Source organism: Polyodon spathula, chromosome 9, assembly GCF_017654505.1.
Source record: "Polyodon spathula isolate WHYD16114869_AA chromosome 9, ASM1765450v1, whole genome shotgun sequence".
NCBI lineage: Eukaryota > Metazoa > Chordata > Actinopteri > Acipenseriformes > Polyodontidae > Polyodon > Polyodon spathula.
Genome location: NC_054542.1, coordinates 41,351,803 through 41,367,156, shown reverse-complemented (window position 1 = coordinate 41,367,156; position 15,354 = coordinate 41,351,803). Strand labels below are relative to the sequence as shown.

At 38.4% G+C, this 15,354-nt stretch overlaps 1 protein-coding gene across 3 annotated transcripts in view; it reads left to right on the top strand.

The window, feature by feature from the left end:
* LOC121320865 (T-cell surface glycoprotein CD3 zeta chain-like) overlaps positions 1-15,354 on the top strand; it is a 38,317-nt gene that overhangs the window by 18,160 nt on the left and 4,803 nt on the right. For all 3 annotated transcript variants that reach the window (XM_041259603.1, XM_041259604.1, XM_041259605.1), the window contains 3 exons: positions 8,191-8,294; positions 9,302-9,346; positions 11,515-11,595. In XM_041259603.1, coding sequence (XP_041115537.1) covers positions 8,191-8,294; positions 9,302-9,346; positions 11,515-11,595 — 230 coding nt within the window. The remainder of the gene's footprint in view (positions 1-8,190; positions 8,295-9,301; positions 9,347-11,514; positions 11,596-15,354) is intronic.

Genomic DNA, 15,354 nt, shown 5'->3' with positions numbered 1-15,354 from the left:
ACTTACCTCCAACCTGATACACATATATAGGCACATCACATGTGATCAGGGACCTCAGCCCACATCTCTCTGGATCCCAAAATGAATGAATAAAACAGCACCTCTAAGTGATGGCACTTCCAGTCATAGAAATGTGTTCTTATTGATAAAATACACAGAGTATTTGTTTTTAAAATAGAATATTATTTAAATTTGTACAGGTGACTTGACTACAAAAAAGTATGTGTAACCATAATTGGAGTACTCATGAAATATTAACATGGAAGAAAATATTGGAATCAACATTATCTATTTCCCTTCACATATCACAAGTCAGTCAGAGGACCCCCCTCCCCCTTAGAATAGGAAATGTAGAAACTTGTAAAGAGGCTGGGGGCCCCAAGACAATATCCTTACTCACGCTTTGATTCTGACTGACTTTTAGTTGGTGCCTACTTTTGAGTTCAGGTTAAGGTTCATCTGAACCTGTCAGAGCTGGCTCACAAGGCACATGTGACACCTCAAAGATGCAGTTATAATAAACCTTTTAACTGCATCGGCTGCTGGATTCCATTTGAAGGTGTCACGGTGTGTGCACGCAAAATTAGCATATGAAACGAAAAGGAGACAGGCTTGTGTTCTTTTAGATTTTGCAAGGTGTTTGATCGGAAGAATTAGACCATGTCTTATTTCTGTCGCCTCCCCTCCAGTTCACAGATTCTTTTTTTTTTTTTTTTTTTTTTTGGATTGCTAGTGATCCCAGCATTACGAAAGGCTGAAATACCCCAGCCTAGGCTTGTTAAACAGATATAAGTTCAGACACGACTGTCCCTGACAGAGCTGTGCCACTCAGGTTTGTCTTGAGGGCTAAGGGCATGTGAGTTGTGAGTTGTGAGGGTGAGATCCCCTTGCTGGTCCTAAAATGTCCCAATCTGAGTGGTAAATGGTATTTCATAGTTCAGCACTTGAAAAGATCTCGAGCAGTGTTTGTAATGACAAAAGACAATAGCAACGATTCGGGTCACACCTGCAAAATATGCAAAAGTAAAATCTCAATTCAGTTTTGGCTTGCCAGGCTTTTGCAACATCCACAGACACACATGTGCCTTTTCAGTATACACCAGTCTATACATAATTCAACAAAATCTTTCAGACAAGCACAAGTTAACCAAGATTCCACAGTACTCGGTTTCAGGAACTGGTGTGTATTGTTATTGTCTGATGTGTCAACAGTGTCCATAATGTTATTGTCAGTTAGGTTTATGGTAACAGTGGCACTGATGTCTTTCTGCACAATGTTCCAGTTTACAGAATCCTGCCCTTTCTCTTCACCTGAATAGAAAACATCTGCAAGCTAAAACCAATGGCATTATACAGCAGGCAAAGTAGGCAACTTTACAAAAGTGGTGTTTATGTATTAGAGTGAATGCATTTACACAAGAGAATGCTTTCAGAGGGTTTCTTTACTATCACTTCCTGCTGGCAGTCAAGCCACAGCACTGACAGAACACGCCTGAGAACATTCAAATAAAACGTGATGCCACTAAATCATCTCCAGAGCAGGACAGTGCACGATTTACAAGAGCTTACTTAAGCAAACCCGTAAGGGGTAGAGATGATTCCAGGACGTAAGGAGTAAGAGTTGAACATTTAAGATTTATTGTACATTTTCAGGAAAACAAAAAATCTTTAATAGCCGTAAAGCCCTATAGCTTACTGCACAGCTACATCTGTAGAATACTGCTTAAAAGTCTAATTCAAACCGTATTCATCTATATGTTCTGCTACCTTGGGTTTTCGGGCCTAACGTCAGCTGAAATCATGAGAAGGGAATTCAATTAGATGAGACGAGTTGGTTTGGCCACAGTTCAAGTGTCCACACAGGTTTTCAATGTAGCCGTCTTGGTTTCTATCTCACTGAAATGTCATTTTGAGTGCAATATGGGAGCTGGGTACGTACAGCAGAGCACTCAGATCACGTGGACTGCTATAACGAGTAAAGGCACGCACGCAGTTCAGATATTTGATCTGCAACTGCAACCAAAGTAAATCCTATTGACAAAAAAGCACCATGGCAAACATATAGTTAAAAAAAAATAAGCTAGTACAAATGCAGCTGCCATAGTTGTTACAAAAGGCAGGAGGTCTTGAATGTTCAAACAAGTTCAGTTTAATCTCATTTTCTGATGAGGGAATCCTTAAGGTTTCTTGAGTCATTGAGTTTCGTGTGCATCACATTTGGGTGGGATGGGGGCAGGGATTCCACTGAGGTGGGGGTCTGCCTATGAGCATGTATACCACTGAGGCTGGCTGAGGGAGGATGGCGTCAGGTTGTGGGGTTGAGAGAGATGGGGAGGGGGAAGGAAGTCTAAACAAACTGCGACGTAGTTAACAGAGTGGGGTGCGGAGTCTTGTTGAGAAAGACAGACAAAGTTGGTGAGCTTACTTTATGCACAAGGCCTCTTTCTTTCAGACAGTTAAGATGCAAGTAGATAAGCGCTCAGGGAAAAGTAAACTGCACAGGAAACCACTAAACTTGAACCTTGCGCGAATTGAACTCAGATGTAGACCGCTAAAGAGAAGGCTTGAAACAGCTTGAAAAACCACACTGAGAGCTGAATCAAACATGTGTGTTATAAAATGAGCTAATAGAGAGCTGAAAGGACCTCTCATTTTGACCTGCCAGGTCTGCCTGCAGAGTCGTTGTGTTTTCACCAGACATATTCCCACAGACTGAATACATACCTGTGAATATATGAGGGGAACTTTTGTGTTCTGAAAGTTTTCTTGAAATGTTTTCTTTTATTTTGTGTCTATGATGTTTTTGAAGTTATGGAAAACTAATCATGTTGTGAACAACTTTTTCTTATTTATCTAGAAACTGGTTGCTTTTTATGTTTAGAAAGCACAGTTTACTCTGGCTTATGCATGTGTAGTCGTCAATGTTTACATCTATATAAACTACAGGAGTTTAAGTCTGATTATTTACAGTTGTTGTTCGACCCGTGAAAGCTTCATAATACAATGTTTCTTGAGTAAAGCAGGAACGATTGGTACATCAACTGAAAGAATCTGCCATTTCTCATACTTTTGCAGATGCAGTTGTGAAGGATTACAAGCCTCAACTGTAACTCTGTCTTAACCGTTCCAGCCTCACCAGCTTTCTCTAGCTGCTTGAAAAACCCTTTAGAGTCCATTCCCAGTAAAAACTTTTCTGGGTGTCACGATGCAACACTTCCCCAGACACCTTTACACTGATATATTTCAATACAGTCTATTCACACAAGAGACATGGAATCAATATGTTCTGTAGGCTTCAATGTAATGTTGTTTTCTTATTATATTATTGCAGATGACCTCAATGGCATATTTCTATACAGTTTAAGCACTAACAGAGCCCTGTTTCTTAGACCAGCCTTCAAAAGGTGTTGCTGGAGCATTCAGCTGGCAGCTCAGTAATGTATGTAGGTAGCAGGGTGCTATGGATGCTACACTATAGATCACTTCTTGACTTGAGGATACAGATAACAATCTATGGGCCCTGGTTAGGGTTAACCTGAGGCATGGAGTGCCCAGAGGTGTTTCTTAAACTCGGTATCTAACAGCGGATATGATCTGACAGCTTCTTTTAGATTATCTGTGTGTGTGTGTGTGTGTGTGTGTGTGTGTGTGTGTGTGTGTGTGTGTGTGTGTGTGTGTGTGTGTGTGTGTGTGTGTGTCTGTGTGTGTGTGGGTGCGTGCGTGCGTGCGCGGGCGCGCGGGCGCGGGCGTGTTGATTCTCCAGTTGCAGTGTTATTTTCATGATGAATAAGGCTTGGTAAAAATAAGTTTGAAATTTATATTAATTTAATTGAAAATCTGGTTAATAAAATACAGGTACGTGAATATTAGGTTACACTTTACATTGCGTGTCTCTAATTACTGTGTATTTACATAGCAGTTACTTCGTAAATACGGGTGTACTTACACATTTCAATGCTGTTATGCATAGTTACAATGTACTTAATGTGTAAATGATTTTGCATGCTATAACCCCCGTTCTAACCTTACCCTAATCCTATCCCTCCTAATTTGTACAGTGTTATTTTTAACTCATAATGTCTACTCTGCAGACTCACAGACTTTTCCCTCTGCTAGTGACAGATTCCTGGAGGGGTCGTTTCTAGATACCAATGCACTGTTTTATCAGGCTTTTTTTTTTTTTCTTTCTTCAAGTCAAGTTGCTGTAGTATGTCCACTTTAAAAGAATAAGTGAATAATGTGTTGCTTGCTCTCATGTCCATTGATTTGCTAGCAGAGCTCATTCTGTTTGCAATTTCATTCCATTTAAACCTATTCATTTTACAAAATAAAACACCCTTTTCATTTCTATTTCTGCCAGCAGTGTGTAGCTCTGCTGTAACTAGGGATCTACATAAATCTCGATTGCGCGAAATTGAGGGGTCACCACGAAATTCACGTAGAGGCTAATGCATACCTGGCCAGTACGGGGAGAAAGAAAAGGAAATACACTTAATTTAAATTAACTACTGCGCACCGCAAGTGACGTAAACTATGTATCTTAATTGTGCAGATAGGCATTTTTTAAAAAATATCATTATTCCTTTGCCATCTTGTGTGCATTGTACACACACACACACATACACCGAACGTAAAACAAGCAACAGCTTTCAGAAAACAAACTTAAAAGTCAGCGCAGACAAAAAGTGTTCCTGTAAGTTTGTCGGAAAATTAAATCAGTACTACAGGTACGATCCAGCACAGCCACCTCACTTCAAACAACATGCTGCTTATTTTTTAAACACAGTTAGAATATGAGAATCGAACAGGCACGTTTTCTTTCTTTTAACTCTGTACTAATACATTTTTTCAAGTTTTCATAACAGAGACAGAATTTGTCTGCAGTAACTGCTGGGGGATGTTGCATACTTGTCTTTAACAAATGACAGCACTCCGTTTTAGTAAGGAAGCAAGTACCACAATGTTTAGGGAAATCCCAATTTTATTCATAACCAATTTGGGGAAAATATGTAAATTGTCTGCTATTTAAGTACACCCCTATATGTTACATGTGTTCTAACTGATTTAATAATTATTTAGTTAAATGAACTGCGCTCTACGTAATCTCAATTTAATAATATATGTTGGTTATTCCCTTTTAGACCTTAGGAGGGTAAGGGTTACTGTATGTACACTTAGTTAAGGTGCCTCTATTCTGAAGTGAATCCGTGAATTTAGTACCAGGAACAGGTAGACCAGGCTGAACCAGCGCCTGTTTGCTGTTATCAACAGGTACAACATCCAGTATGGCAATACTTCTGTGGTTCCAAGCCTGCGGTTTCCTGTTTTGAGTATCACTGTAAGTTTGTGTACAGTAGCTTAGTTTTGTTTTAATTTGTATGAAAGTCATCCCTCTGGGAGAGCTTAAATCTCAGTTTACAGTCATACAAAATGTTTTCCAGCCGTCATTTCAAAAGGACTGAAAAGCAGTTTAAAAAAAAAAAAAAAAATGAAAGTAATTAATTTACTATATAAGGGAGTTAATCTTTAATGAATCCAAGAGGAAATGTATTGCTCAGCCTTTTTTTCTCTTCCATTTTAAGTTCACTGCATGCTCCTCATTTTAATGTAAAACACTGAATGTCTATGATTTGAATACCTAGACCAGAGGTGTTTAGTCTCTGCGTATTAATAAACACGAGAAACTATCTTAAATGCATAGTATAACCATGGGAAAAGAATGATAAAAATATTGTTCAAAATATCGCAGTAAACCTTAATAAGGGTACTCCCCACCAAACTAGATAAAAACATGGTGCAGTTACATGTGTTCCTTGTGAGTCAAGGTAAAGAACATTTTGGAATGAAAAATGTGTAATAAAATGCTGAGAGAGAGAGAGAGAGAGAGAGAGAGAGAGAGAGAGAGAGAGAGAGAGAGAGAGAGAGAGAGAGAGAGAGAGAGAGAGAGAGAGAGAGAGAGGGGGGGGGGGGGGGGGGGGGGCAGGTTGACCGGCTGTGAGGAGTTGTTCTTTTGATGGTGAAGGTGAAGCCAGCTTTTTATATTACCACCAATTATGTGGTAAACACTCCATTAAAATGACTTCATATAGGCTTCTAAAGGTAAAAAAAATAACTGAAAACTGCAGATACTTATTATGATATGATAGTGATAAGGCATTGACATAAATTAATACTGTGGCAAGAATGTTTACAGCTGTGTATGCCACAGGAGACAGAGTCAGCTGTAGGTAAGTATAGTAGTTAACTTATAAACACAATACATTATGAAGAACAGGGTAGGCAAGCCTGCCACACACTTTGAAAAATGAAGTCTAGTGTGCAGTGTTTTCTTTCATCAGACCACTGATACAATGATAACATGTTATAAAAATACTTTCAATAGCATGCTCTCTAACATGACATGTAATAAGACAGTTTAGAAAGTGGGAGGACAGCGTCAAGTTTATCAGATGGGCTTTTTATCAGAGCTTTGTTCCTTTGGCTGGATTTAAGGGTTATCGTAACAGCTGTAACGCAACACTATGCAACAATCTGAAGAACACGCGATCTAACATTGTTTAAATGTGATGTATGGGTGAAGATCTTACACATGTGTACATTGTTTTGCAGTGCCTTTTGAATTCAATACTACAAACCTGTACACTGATAAGGTTCTAAACCAAACAATTTGTAGCAAACTAGTTCTTACCAATGATAGTCTGGACTTTTATGTGATTGGATAAAAAAAAAAAAAAACCCTAACAATGGCAGATATCAAAAGAACTACCCTAACTGAAAAGACCCCTTGAGCAACAGTTGCTTTCCAGTGTGTTTTGCTCATTCCCTCTATGTGTGCGTGCGTGAGTGCGTGCGAGTGTGTGTGTGTGCGTATGTGCGTGTGTGAGTGTGCATGTCTGCATGTGTGCATGCGTGTGTGTCTGTGTGTGTGTGTGTTCCTTCATATTTACACCTGGCTGTCTGTTGTGATGCATGCAGTATATTACATAGAAACGTGCTGCAAAGACATCAGATTCAGCTGCCAGGTGGGGCTGTTTTCTCTGCCATATATATATGGACGGATTCAATGTTTATTTTCAGTCATGCAACCCTTTAGAGTAAAGTTACTGGGTTACTGTTTTATTACAATGCATTATCATAAAAACCACAACATTACCAGCAATAGCAACAGCACAATACTTTTGTGTAGGGTGTGTGTTTATAAATGGAATCTGTGCTGCTCATAGAATGTTCCATGAAATATGAAGTTATGTAAGTTAGGGGGATATCATTTTTTAAGCAAGCAATTGAGACAATACACAGCTGTTCTATATAATTGCTACTGTGTTTGGGTTCCCCTCACAGTTCATTCAAACTAAAAAAAGAACAACCAGGATTAACTAGAAATGCTTACTTTAATATCCTTGGAAACATAGTGGTTACTGGGAATCGCTTAGATATTTTTATTTTTAATGTCTGTTTAGGACATAAAGTCAGTATCAGTGTTAAATAAAGGCCATGACTAAAAATAAGTACTAACTATAAATAAATCTTAATAGAACCTCAATTATACCTGGAAGAAAATTGTATAATATTATATTGTAACTGTAAGTTCATGCTCCTTTAAAAACAATGATAGAATCCAGTTAAATATGAAAAAAGGAAGCCTACCCCTTTAACACTGTGACACAGAAAGTAATATAATTGAAATCCTCTGTCAAATAGGCAATTCCTTTTGCCGGATGTGGTTTGTCTCACTTTGAGCCTTTCAATATTTCAGTGTTCACAGAACTTTCAATAGGTTAGGCTGACATTTCACTGGCAGAGTCTTAAGATTCAGCATGCACTTACCCTAGTTTACCATTACCATGTATGCACTTCAATTCAAATTATTGTATTTATATAGCGCCTTTCATACTACGGTACCTCAAAACGCAATGTAATACTGTCTATTTGAGACCCTGTGAGCTGCTATTGTACATATGTGTGCATATTTTACTGTTTACTTGATAAGTGCAGCCTGGACAGTCTTGCATGTAATTGTGTGTTAAGTAAGATTATAGAAGTATCTAACCTGTTCAGTATGCAGTCAAAAGAAAAAGCATTCTATAGGATTGTGGGCTGTCAGATAGGTTATATTTATCTGTCTCCATTTCTCCTGTTTAAAATAGCTTTCATGGTTTCTGATGCTGTTCCAATGCTTGTTATCCACAGAGGCAGAAGCTCTCGGGCTGACAGACCCCAAGCTGTGTTACATTCTTGATGGAGTGCTCCTCCTCTACTCAGTAGTCATCACGGCTCTGTACTTTAAAAACAAGGTGAGAAGCAGCAGTGCCCTGTCTCAAGTCAGCTCACACCTGCCTGTGTAAACACAGAAGGTATCATTCATGAGATTCAAAAACAATTGTTTTTCAAAATGGAGGTTTGGTTATATTTTTATTTTCAGGCAAACGTTGTATTTAATGGTCGGTGAAGTGGTGGACCAAAAATGCCTTTAAATCTAGATTAAGAGGGGTTCAGTGACAAAGGTTTTATATATATATATATATATATATATATATATATATATATATATATATATATATATATATATATATATATATAATATAAATATATAAAAGCTTAAACACAGACCAGTTGAAATAGAAAGGAAAATAATTTTGCCCAGACGCTTTGGCTTCAGTTCTCTTTCCCTGGGAGACTGGTCTCTCCTCTTGGTGCTGAAGCAACGACCTCTCTCCAGGGAGAGAGCATTGCTGCAAGGTGCTGGAGGAGAGCGCATGAAATAAAGAGACAGAGACAGGTCAGATTTGCAGGTATAAACAGAACACGGGGGGCAGTGGAACTGAGTTCAGTGAATTGAAAGGGAGGGGGGGTCTCCGGGGGTGTTCTTTAAATTTTGTTTTCTTGCTGGTGTTTTAGTTCAATAAATAATCCAGTGGGAATGATGGTCTGTGTTAGAGTGGCCTAGGGAATTTATCAGCCACAATATTAGAGATCTGCCACTCTAGATCATTAACACAAACCCATGGTGTTGATATCGCCTGAGTGATGCGGTGACGATGGTTTAGTTTGACTGCTAGTTTATAGAGTGCGTGGTCGAGTGTCAGTGTTGAACAGGAAGTAATGGCCATTTATGAAATGCTTTTGGACAACTGGATAGTCATGTTATGGTTTAACATCCCAATATTGCGACTATTGAAGATGTATAAAGTTGATAATAAAAATATTGATAACTGACCATATAGGGCTGTTAATCGTATAGGTATCATGCAACATAACCAACAATAAAATGTTTCTCACCTTTTCACCTTTTGTATTGCAGTTCAGTAAAGCAGAAAACAATCCCCAAAAGGAAAGCCTGTATGCAGTAAGTATCAGTGGTGCTTTACGTTAGTATTGGCAAAATCCAGTCAGTAACTTTACATGCTTGATAATATTCTTGTAACAACATGTTAAAAAAAAAACTGCACTGCAGTTACTGTGAAGAAACATGCAACACAGGTAAGGTGCATCTAGCATCTCTTAATTAACCTAGTGTGTTTTAAATCATTTTAACAGCATTGTTCTGTTAAAACATTGGTCAGCGTGCTAGCACTTTATAATAAGATCCAATAATAAACACTTTATTATCCCTTTATAGATGATGAATACATAGTATATAAACTATGAACAAATAGGTTATAAATATTTATAAAGCACCTTATTAGCGCCATTATTAAGGCTTTATACGGTCAACTAATAAACACTTTATTAACCATCTATTAATGATTAATATGTGCTTCATAAATATGAAAGAGCAAGGTATAAATATCTATAAAGGCATTTACAAATGAGGTTATTGAGAACAAAATAGGTGTAGGGAACTGAGATTATTCAGGCACATAAATGTCATTATTAATGCTTTATAAGGTCCACTAATAAACACTTTATTAACCCCATTTGTAAATGGCTTTATAGATATTTATACCGTACTCTTTCATATTTATGAATCCTATATTAATCATTAATAAATGATTTATTAGCAGACCTTATAAAGCATTAGTAATGATACTAATATGGTGCTTTATATATATATTGTTCATAGTTTCTGACTATGTATGGGTTAGTGAAGTGTTTATTACTGGACCTTATTGTAAAGTGCTACTGTAAATGCTTTGTATAAATGTCCCTCAACAGTCAGAATAGAAATACCACTCATGTAAACAGCATTTTCAGAGCATTGCTATAAAAGAATGCTTTTGAATTAAATAACAATGCTTTTGAATTAAATAACAATGCTTTTGAATTAAATAACAATGCTTTTGTTATTTAATTCACCGCTTTGTGCTGCGGTTTTCTAACCTGATAAAAGGCTTATGTCTGTCAAAAGGTGCTCTCATCCCTGTGGAAATGTAAACATACAGTACGGTCTGAGGTAAAACTAAGAGAATGAATTCCTGTTTTCTATCATTGGGTGCCTCCACCTGCCAAGCATCATTGCTATTCATATTTATGTACAGTGGATGTTTTTTCCATAGCAGCAGATGTTTATATTCTGAGAAGACATGGCTCTCAATCGACACTGGTTATGCACTAGAGCTGCCTCTTCACCAGATGCAGCTGCATGGTAATTGGGTCCAACGAGAGAAGGCACGCCAGCTGTGGTTTTGTGAAGCAGCGATGCTTTTTAGCTGCCGTTGCCAGGTGGCTGGGGTGGAGGACTCGTCTGGAGGTGGTTTTGAGTCCCGGTCATTGGCTTTGTTCTTGGGTTACTACAGCTGCTTCATGAATAATCAGTTTATTCACCATCCATTTATTTGTTCTGCCTTTTCTCCCTAACAGCATAAAAGTAAGAGTAGAGAAAGGAAATGAGTAGTGGCATTCTGTAAGCACTTGAGATGTAAATATGAACTTATGAGCAAATGTTAAGAAATATAAATTGTAAGAATATCATGAAATGTATTTAATTTATATAGCCTCACATGCTTTACTTTTTTAATGACATAACACTTTTTGCTGGTGCTGAAATGCAAAATGTTGATTTTTATTTTTTATTAAATCTATTAAAAAAATAACTACAACTCGTGAAGCTGCCATTGCCCCTCAGTGTGCTTGCTTGTCTGTGCGTTCGTGCATGTTTTACAAATCCTGGACTAGCTGTGTTTAAAAACACACTCTAACCTTACAATAACATGTTTTTAAAAGTTATATTTAATGAGTGAATTCTGTATCCTGGAGTTGTATAACACACTGTAGTGTTTCCAGCTTTGACCTGAAAGGTATGTTACCTAAACGATCTCCGTCACAGCAGCGCAGGTATAATTACAGAAAGCACGGCATCACTGTGATTATCACCTGTACTGTATGAGTATGAAGGATGTCCTCCAACACCCCGAAGCAGGCTCCACTTGATCCTATTCACGAAGCTTATTTGCAAAGACGTTTTAAAGTATTTTTGATGACTTAATATACATTGATCTACTTTTTAACTAGCAATCCTTGAAACTGTTCATTGTTTCTTATTATAAATGGTTGCACATTGTTTCCTTAAAACAGGACTTGGATAGGAGCCGTGTTGAGGTATATGACCAAGCCAATACCCGGCCACGTGATCCCGAGGCAGGTGGTGGTGGAAAGGTAATGGCCAGACTTCATTTTATTTCATTTAATAAACCCATTTCCCTCTTAGAAGCTGCTGAAACTGGAAAAAAACTGTGTGACAAGTAACATCTGTTCACTGCAAAAAAACAAAAACAAAAAAACAAGCAAGTAAGGTTTGCGTTCTACTGCTCTGTTGGCCATCAAACTTTACAGCCCTGATTGGCTGTGCACACTTTACTGTTGCTTGGTAACCAGGATGTATCCCTGGGCTGTAAAGCATTGCTGCTTGGTTGGCAGAGGACATGCAATAGATCCAGTTCAGGAGATACGTTATTGTAGGGCACTTTCACACTGAGTTCGCTTGCAAGTGATTCGAATCGTGGTTCTCTTCCAAACAAACTATTTATTTTTTCTGTTTAGGTTCGGTTCGTTTCACACCTGGAAAATTCAGTCGAACTTGAATTCCTTTGAAAGTGAATTCAGGTTTGTTTGTTTAGTCTACTTGCAGCTTTGTGTGGACCAGAATTCTATTGGTTTCACATTGCACTTTTCCAAAGGTACTCAGCTCTCTTGATGATTACTAGAGTGGAAGTTCTCTCTCAAATTCTTTTTTTTCATACATAGGTAATCCATGCTCTGTGGTTTATTTGGACCTTTATTTGGACCTGTAAAAAGTGCAGTATCTCCCTTTAAAACTTTTTTTTTTTTTTTTGTGTCGAAATTAATGCACAAGCCATATGTGTGTAATAGAAGACGTTTAAAAAAGAGGCAACTGTATTATAAAGGCTATTGACCACTCAGTCCTTAGGAATGCAAGACTCCATTACTAAGTGATGAAAACTGTTGTCATTGTCACAAAGATGGCTGTGGTGGGTGACGTCAGACCAGAACCAGGAACCAACAAATAAACAACAGAGAGGTGGAGTTTGGTGAAGCTGAGCGATTGGTTTTGCTCAGCATTTAATAATGAAACAGTCCGAAAATAAAAAGGTTGTAAGACAAACAAAACACAGGACACAACACTTTCGCCAAAATATAGAGACAAACACGGTGAGCTGATATTTTAACTAACTATTCTTATTATTGTTACCTCCGTCTCCAATCCTGTTTTCCACTCACCGAAAACATGCAGCTTTTAGTGCAATTCCCCGTGCTCACATATTATTACATTTTACTTGCACGTGAAGGGCTGTGCAATCCTCATGCTTAAATACAAATATACATTTTAAACAACTCATGTTCCACAGACCCATTTATATCCTGTGTACCAATGACTACACCAACATTAACACACAACACGCAACATACAACACAAATAAATAGCCCAGGGGTGGGGCACTTTGGCACAATCATGCATTCAACAAACTGTAATCTATTGTTAACAATAATAGTAATAATGCTAACAATGGCTTGGTGTGAATGTAAATCATACCAACGTGTTTACCAGCAGTGATTCTTGGCACAAAGTTATATTTTCTTACTGTTCTTAGTTATTACTTATTTCTTTGCCTTTGTGACAGTTTTGCTATTATGTTTAAAGCTATAACACTTTTGTTAGCCTCACTCAATTGGATATATTATTTGTTAATATATTTAATTTATATGTCGTTTTTCAAACAATAGTACTAAAGTAAGTAGCAGAAAAAAAAAACGTCACTTCCACAATTTGCATCGCTGTTTAAAGCGATTTGTTTCCAAGTGAAGTAACTTACAAAAATAGATGGTGATTAAGTAGATTCAAGAAAATGCACAGAGTCCTTTTCTTCAATCAGTTGCCAGGTTTATTGAAATATGCAGGGAGTCTGGTCCCAGGTACAGGACAAGCAATACTCAACATTACAATGTTTGCGTGACATTAAATACCCTTCTGTATAGATGGTCCACCTCCCCTTTCTCTGACATTAACCAATGGTCAAGGTAATTTAATTTATTGTGTGAGTGTTAATGTGTGTGTGTCTGTGTGTGTAGTCTAGTGTGACAACCTCTGAACTCAGTGCATTCTTCACACTCCTGGAGACAAAAGGTCCATACATCTGCCTTTTGTTATCTCCTTGCGACCCCCTTTGATGCCAGTGGGATTATCTCTTTTGATCTCTCTGAAGTCTAGAGCCTGTTCCCTTCTAGTCCACAGCATTGTTATCTCATTAGCTTGCAGTCATTGTTGGGCAGTTTGTAGACGCATCATCTCTATCAGTGGTTAGCAGTACATGCATTTTGAACCAAACAGTCTGCTATCTGCAATATTAGTCTCTTTTCAGAAAAGAACACCAGTATAGCTCTGCTAGTCCACATGCGTAGCAAACCCCTAATCAATTCTCAATCCATGTTTTCCAACACCAAGCAAACCAGAATTAATTTGCTTTCACTTTGCAAAAAGTTGAGAGGGAGCAACGTAGCAGATGTACTGAGTCCGCTTTCAAATGTACCTAGATCACCCTTTCAAGAGATCTTGGTTTGTTTGGTTTGATTCGCATCCTGATGCGATTACGTCACTGTCAGAGGTTTCACTTAGCAATCGTGGAACAGGCAACTGGCATTGTACTACCATTCTCTGCATTGCTAGCACACATATTACACGGCTGTTCATTCGTAATACTTTAAATTAGTGCAGGGTCTAATATTTCAATATTCAAACAAACACGGCTTGGAATGTAGTTGGTGGCAAAAAGGACCACAGAATATTTGTTCATACGGCAGAATTTAAAAATGACCATCATGCAAGAAACCAATGCGATAAGGCTTTTGAAATGTGGAACGTGCATTCCACTGCGAAGAAGAGTGTTCTTCTCCTTTCTTAAGGGTCATTTAACTGGGTTTCTGTGACTCCAGAAAGCTTTCTTTTTACTGTAATAATTTACAGTATAGCTGGTTCAAATTGACAAGATTAAATTTGTGTACATTTTAAAAAAAATATTCCAATGAAAAATCCTTGTCTGTCTCATCAATACTTAAAATGATGCTACTTCTGCTGTTGAAGGTAGGCTACAGTACGTAATGTAGAGCACTCTATGGTCTTGGTACCATGTTATATCAAGTCTCAAAAGTCCACATTGGTGCTGAACAAGGTGTAGTGGACTGCGCATACAAACCCACTTCCCTCTTAGTTCGTGGCGCGTGTTAAAGGATTCTGGGAGGGGGTCCTTGGATGCTGCACTTAAGGAGAGCCCCGGGGGGTCCTGTTTCACAGCACTAGAAAGCACAGAGTCAGCACCCCAGGAGGGCCCCCAAGCTTTCTGGTACTTTGTTTTGTAAGCGCTGTGCTTCTAGTTCAGATCTGCACATATAAATACGCCTAAACCACACCTGCTTCCTGAGCCTTTTCCTTGTGAAACTGCTCTCATGCACACCTAAGTGTTTGGGTTGGATGTTTGGTAGTGGTGGTGTTGGTGGGGGCAGGTATTATTTCACACAGAAACCATGTCAAGAGTGGAAAATGTGTAGAGATGAATCGCTGAGATGTGATGTGCAAAGATTACAGTGTAATAGCTGGGGTCCCGCCCCCACCTAACCACACTGAGCAGGAAGTTACACATGCGCTCCACAGCTAGGTGCTGGGTGTAGCTTACAAACTCTTGAGATTATCTTACTCGCATATTGACATCATGTGTGGGTACGACTGCACATTAGGGGTCTGTATTGAGTATGAGTGACGAGTTTCTACACACCCCTAGACAATACCAACGAGTATGAGTGACGAGTTTCTACACACCCCTAGACACTACCAACGAGTATGAGTGACGAGTTTCTACACACCCCTAGACAATACCAACGAGTATGAGTGACGAGTTTCTACAC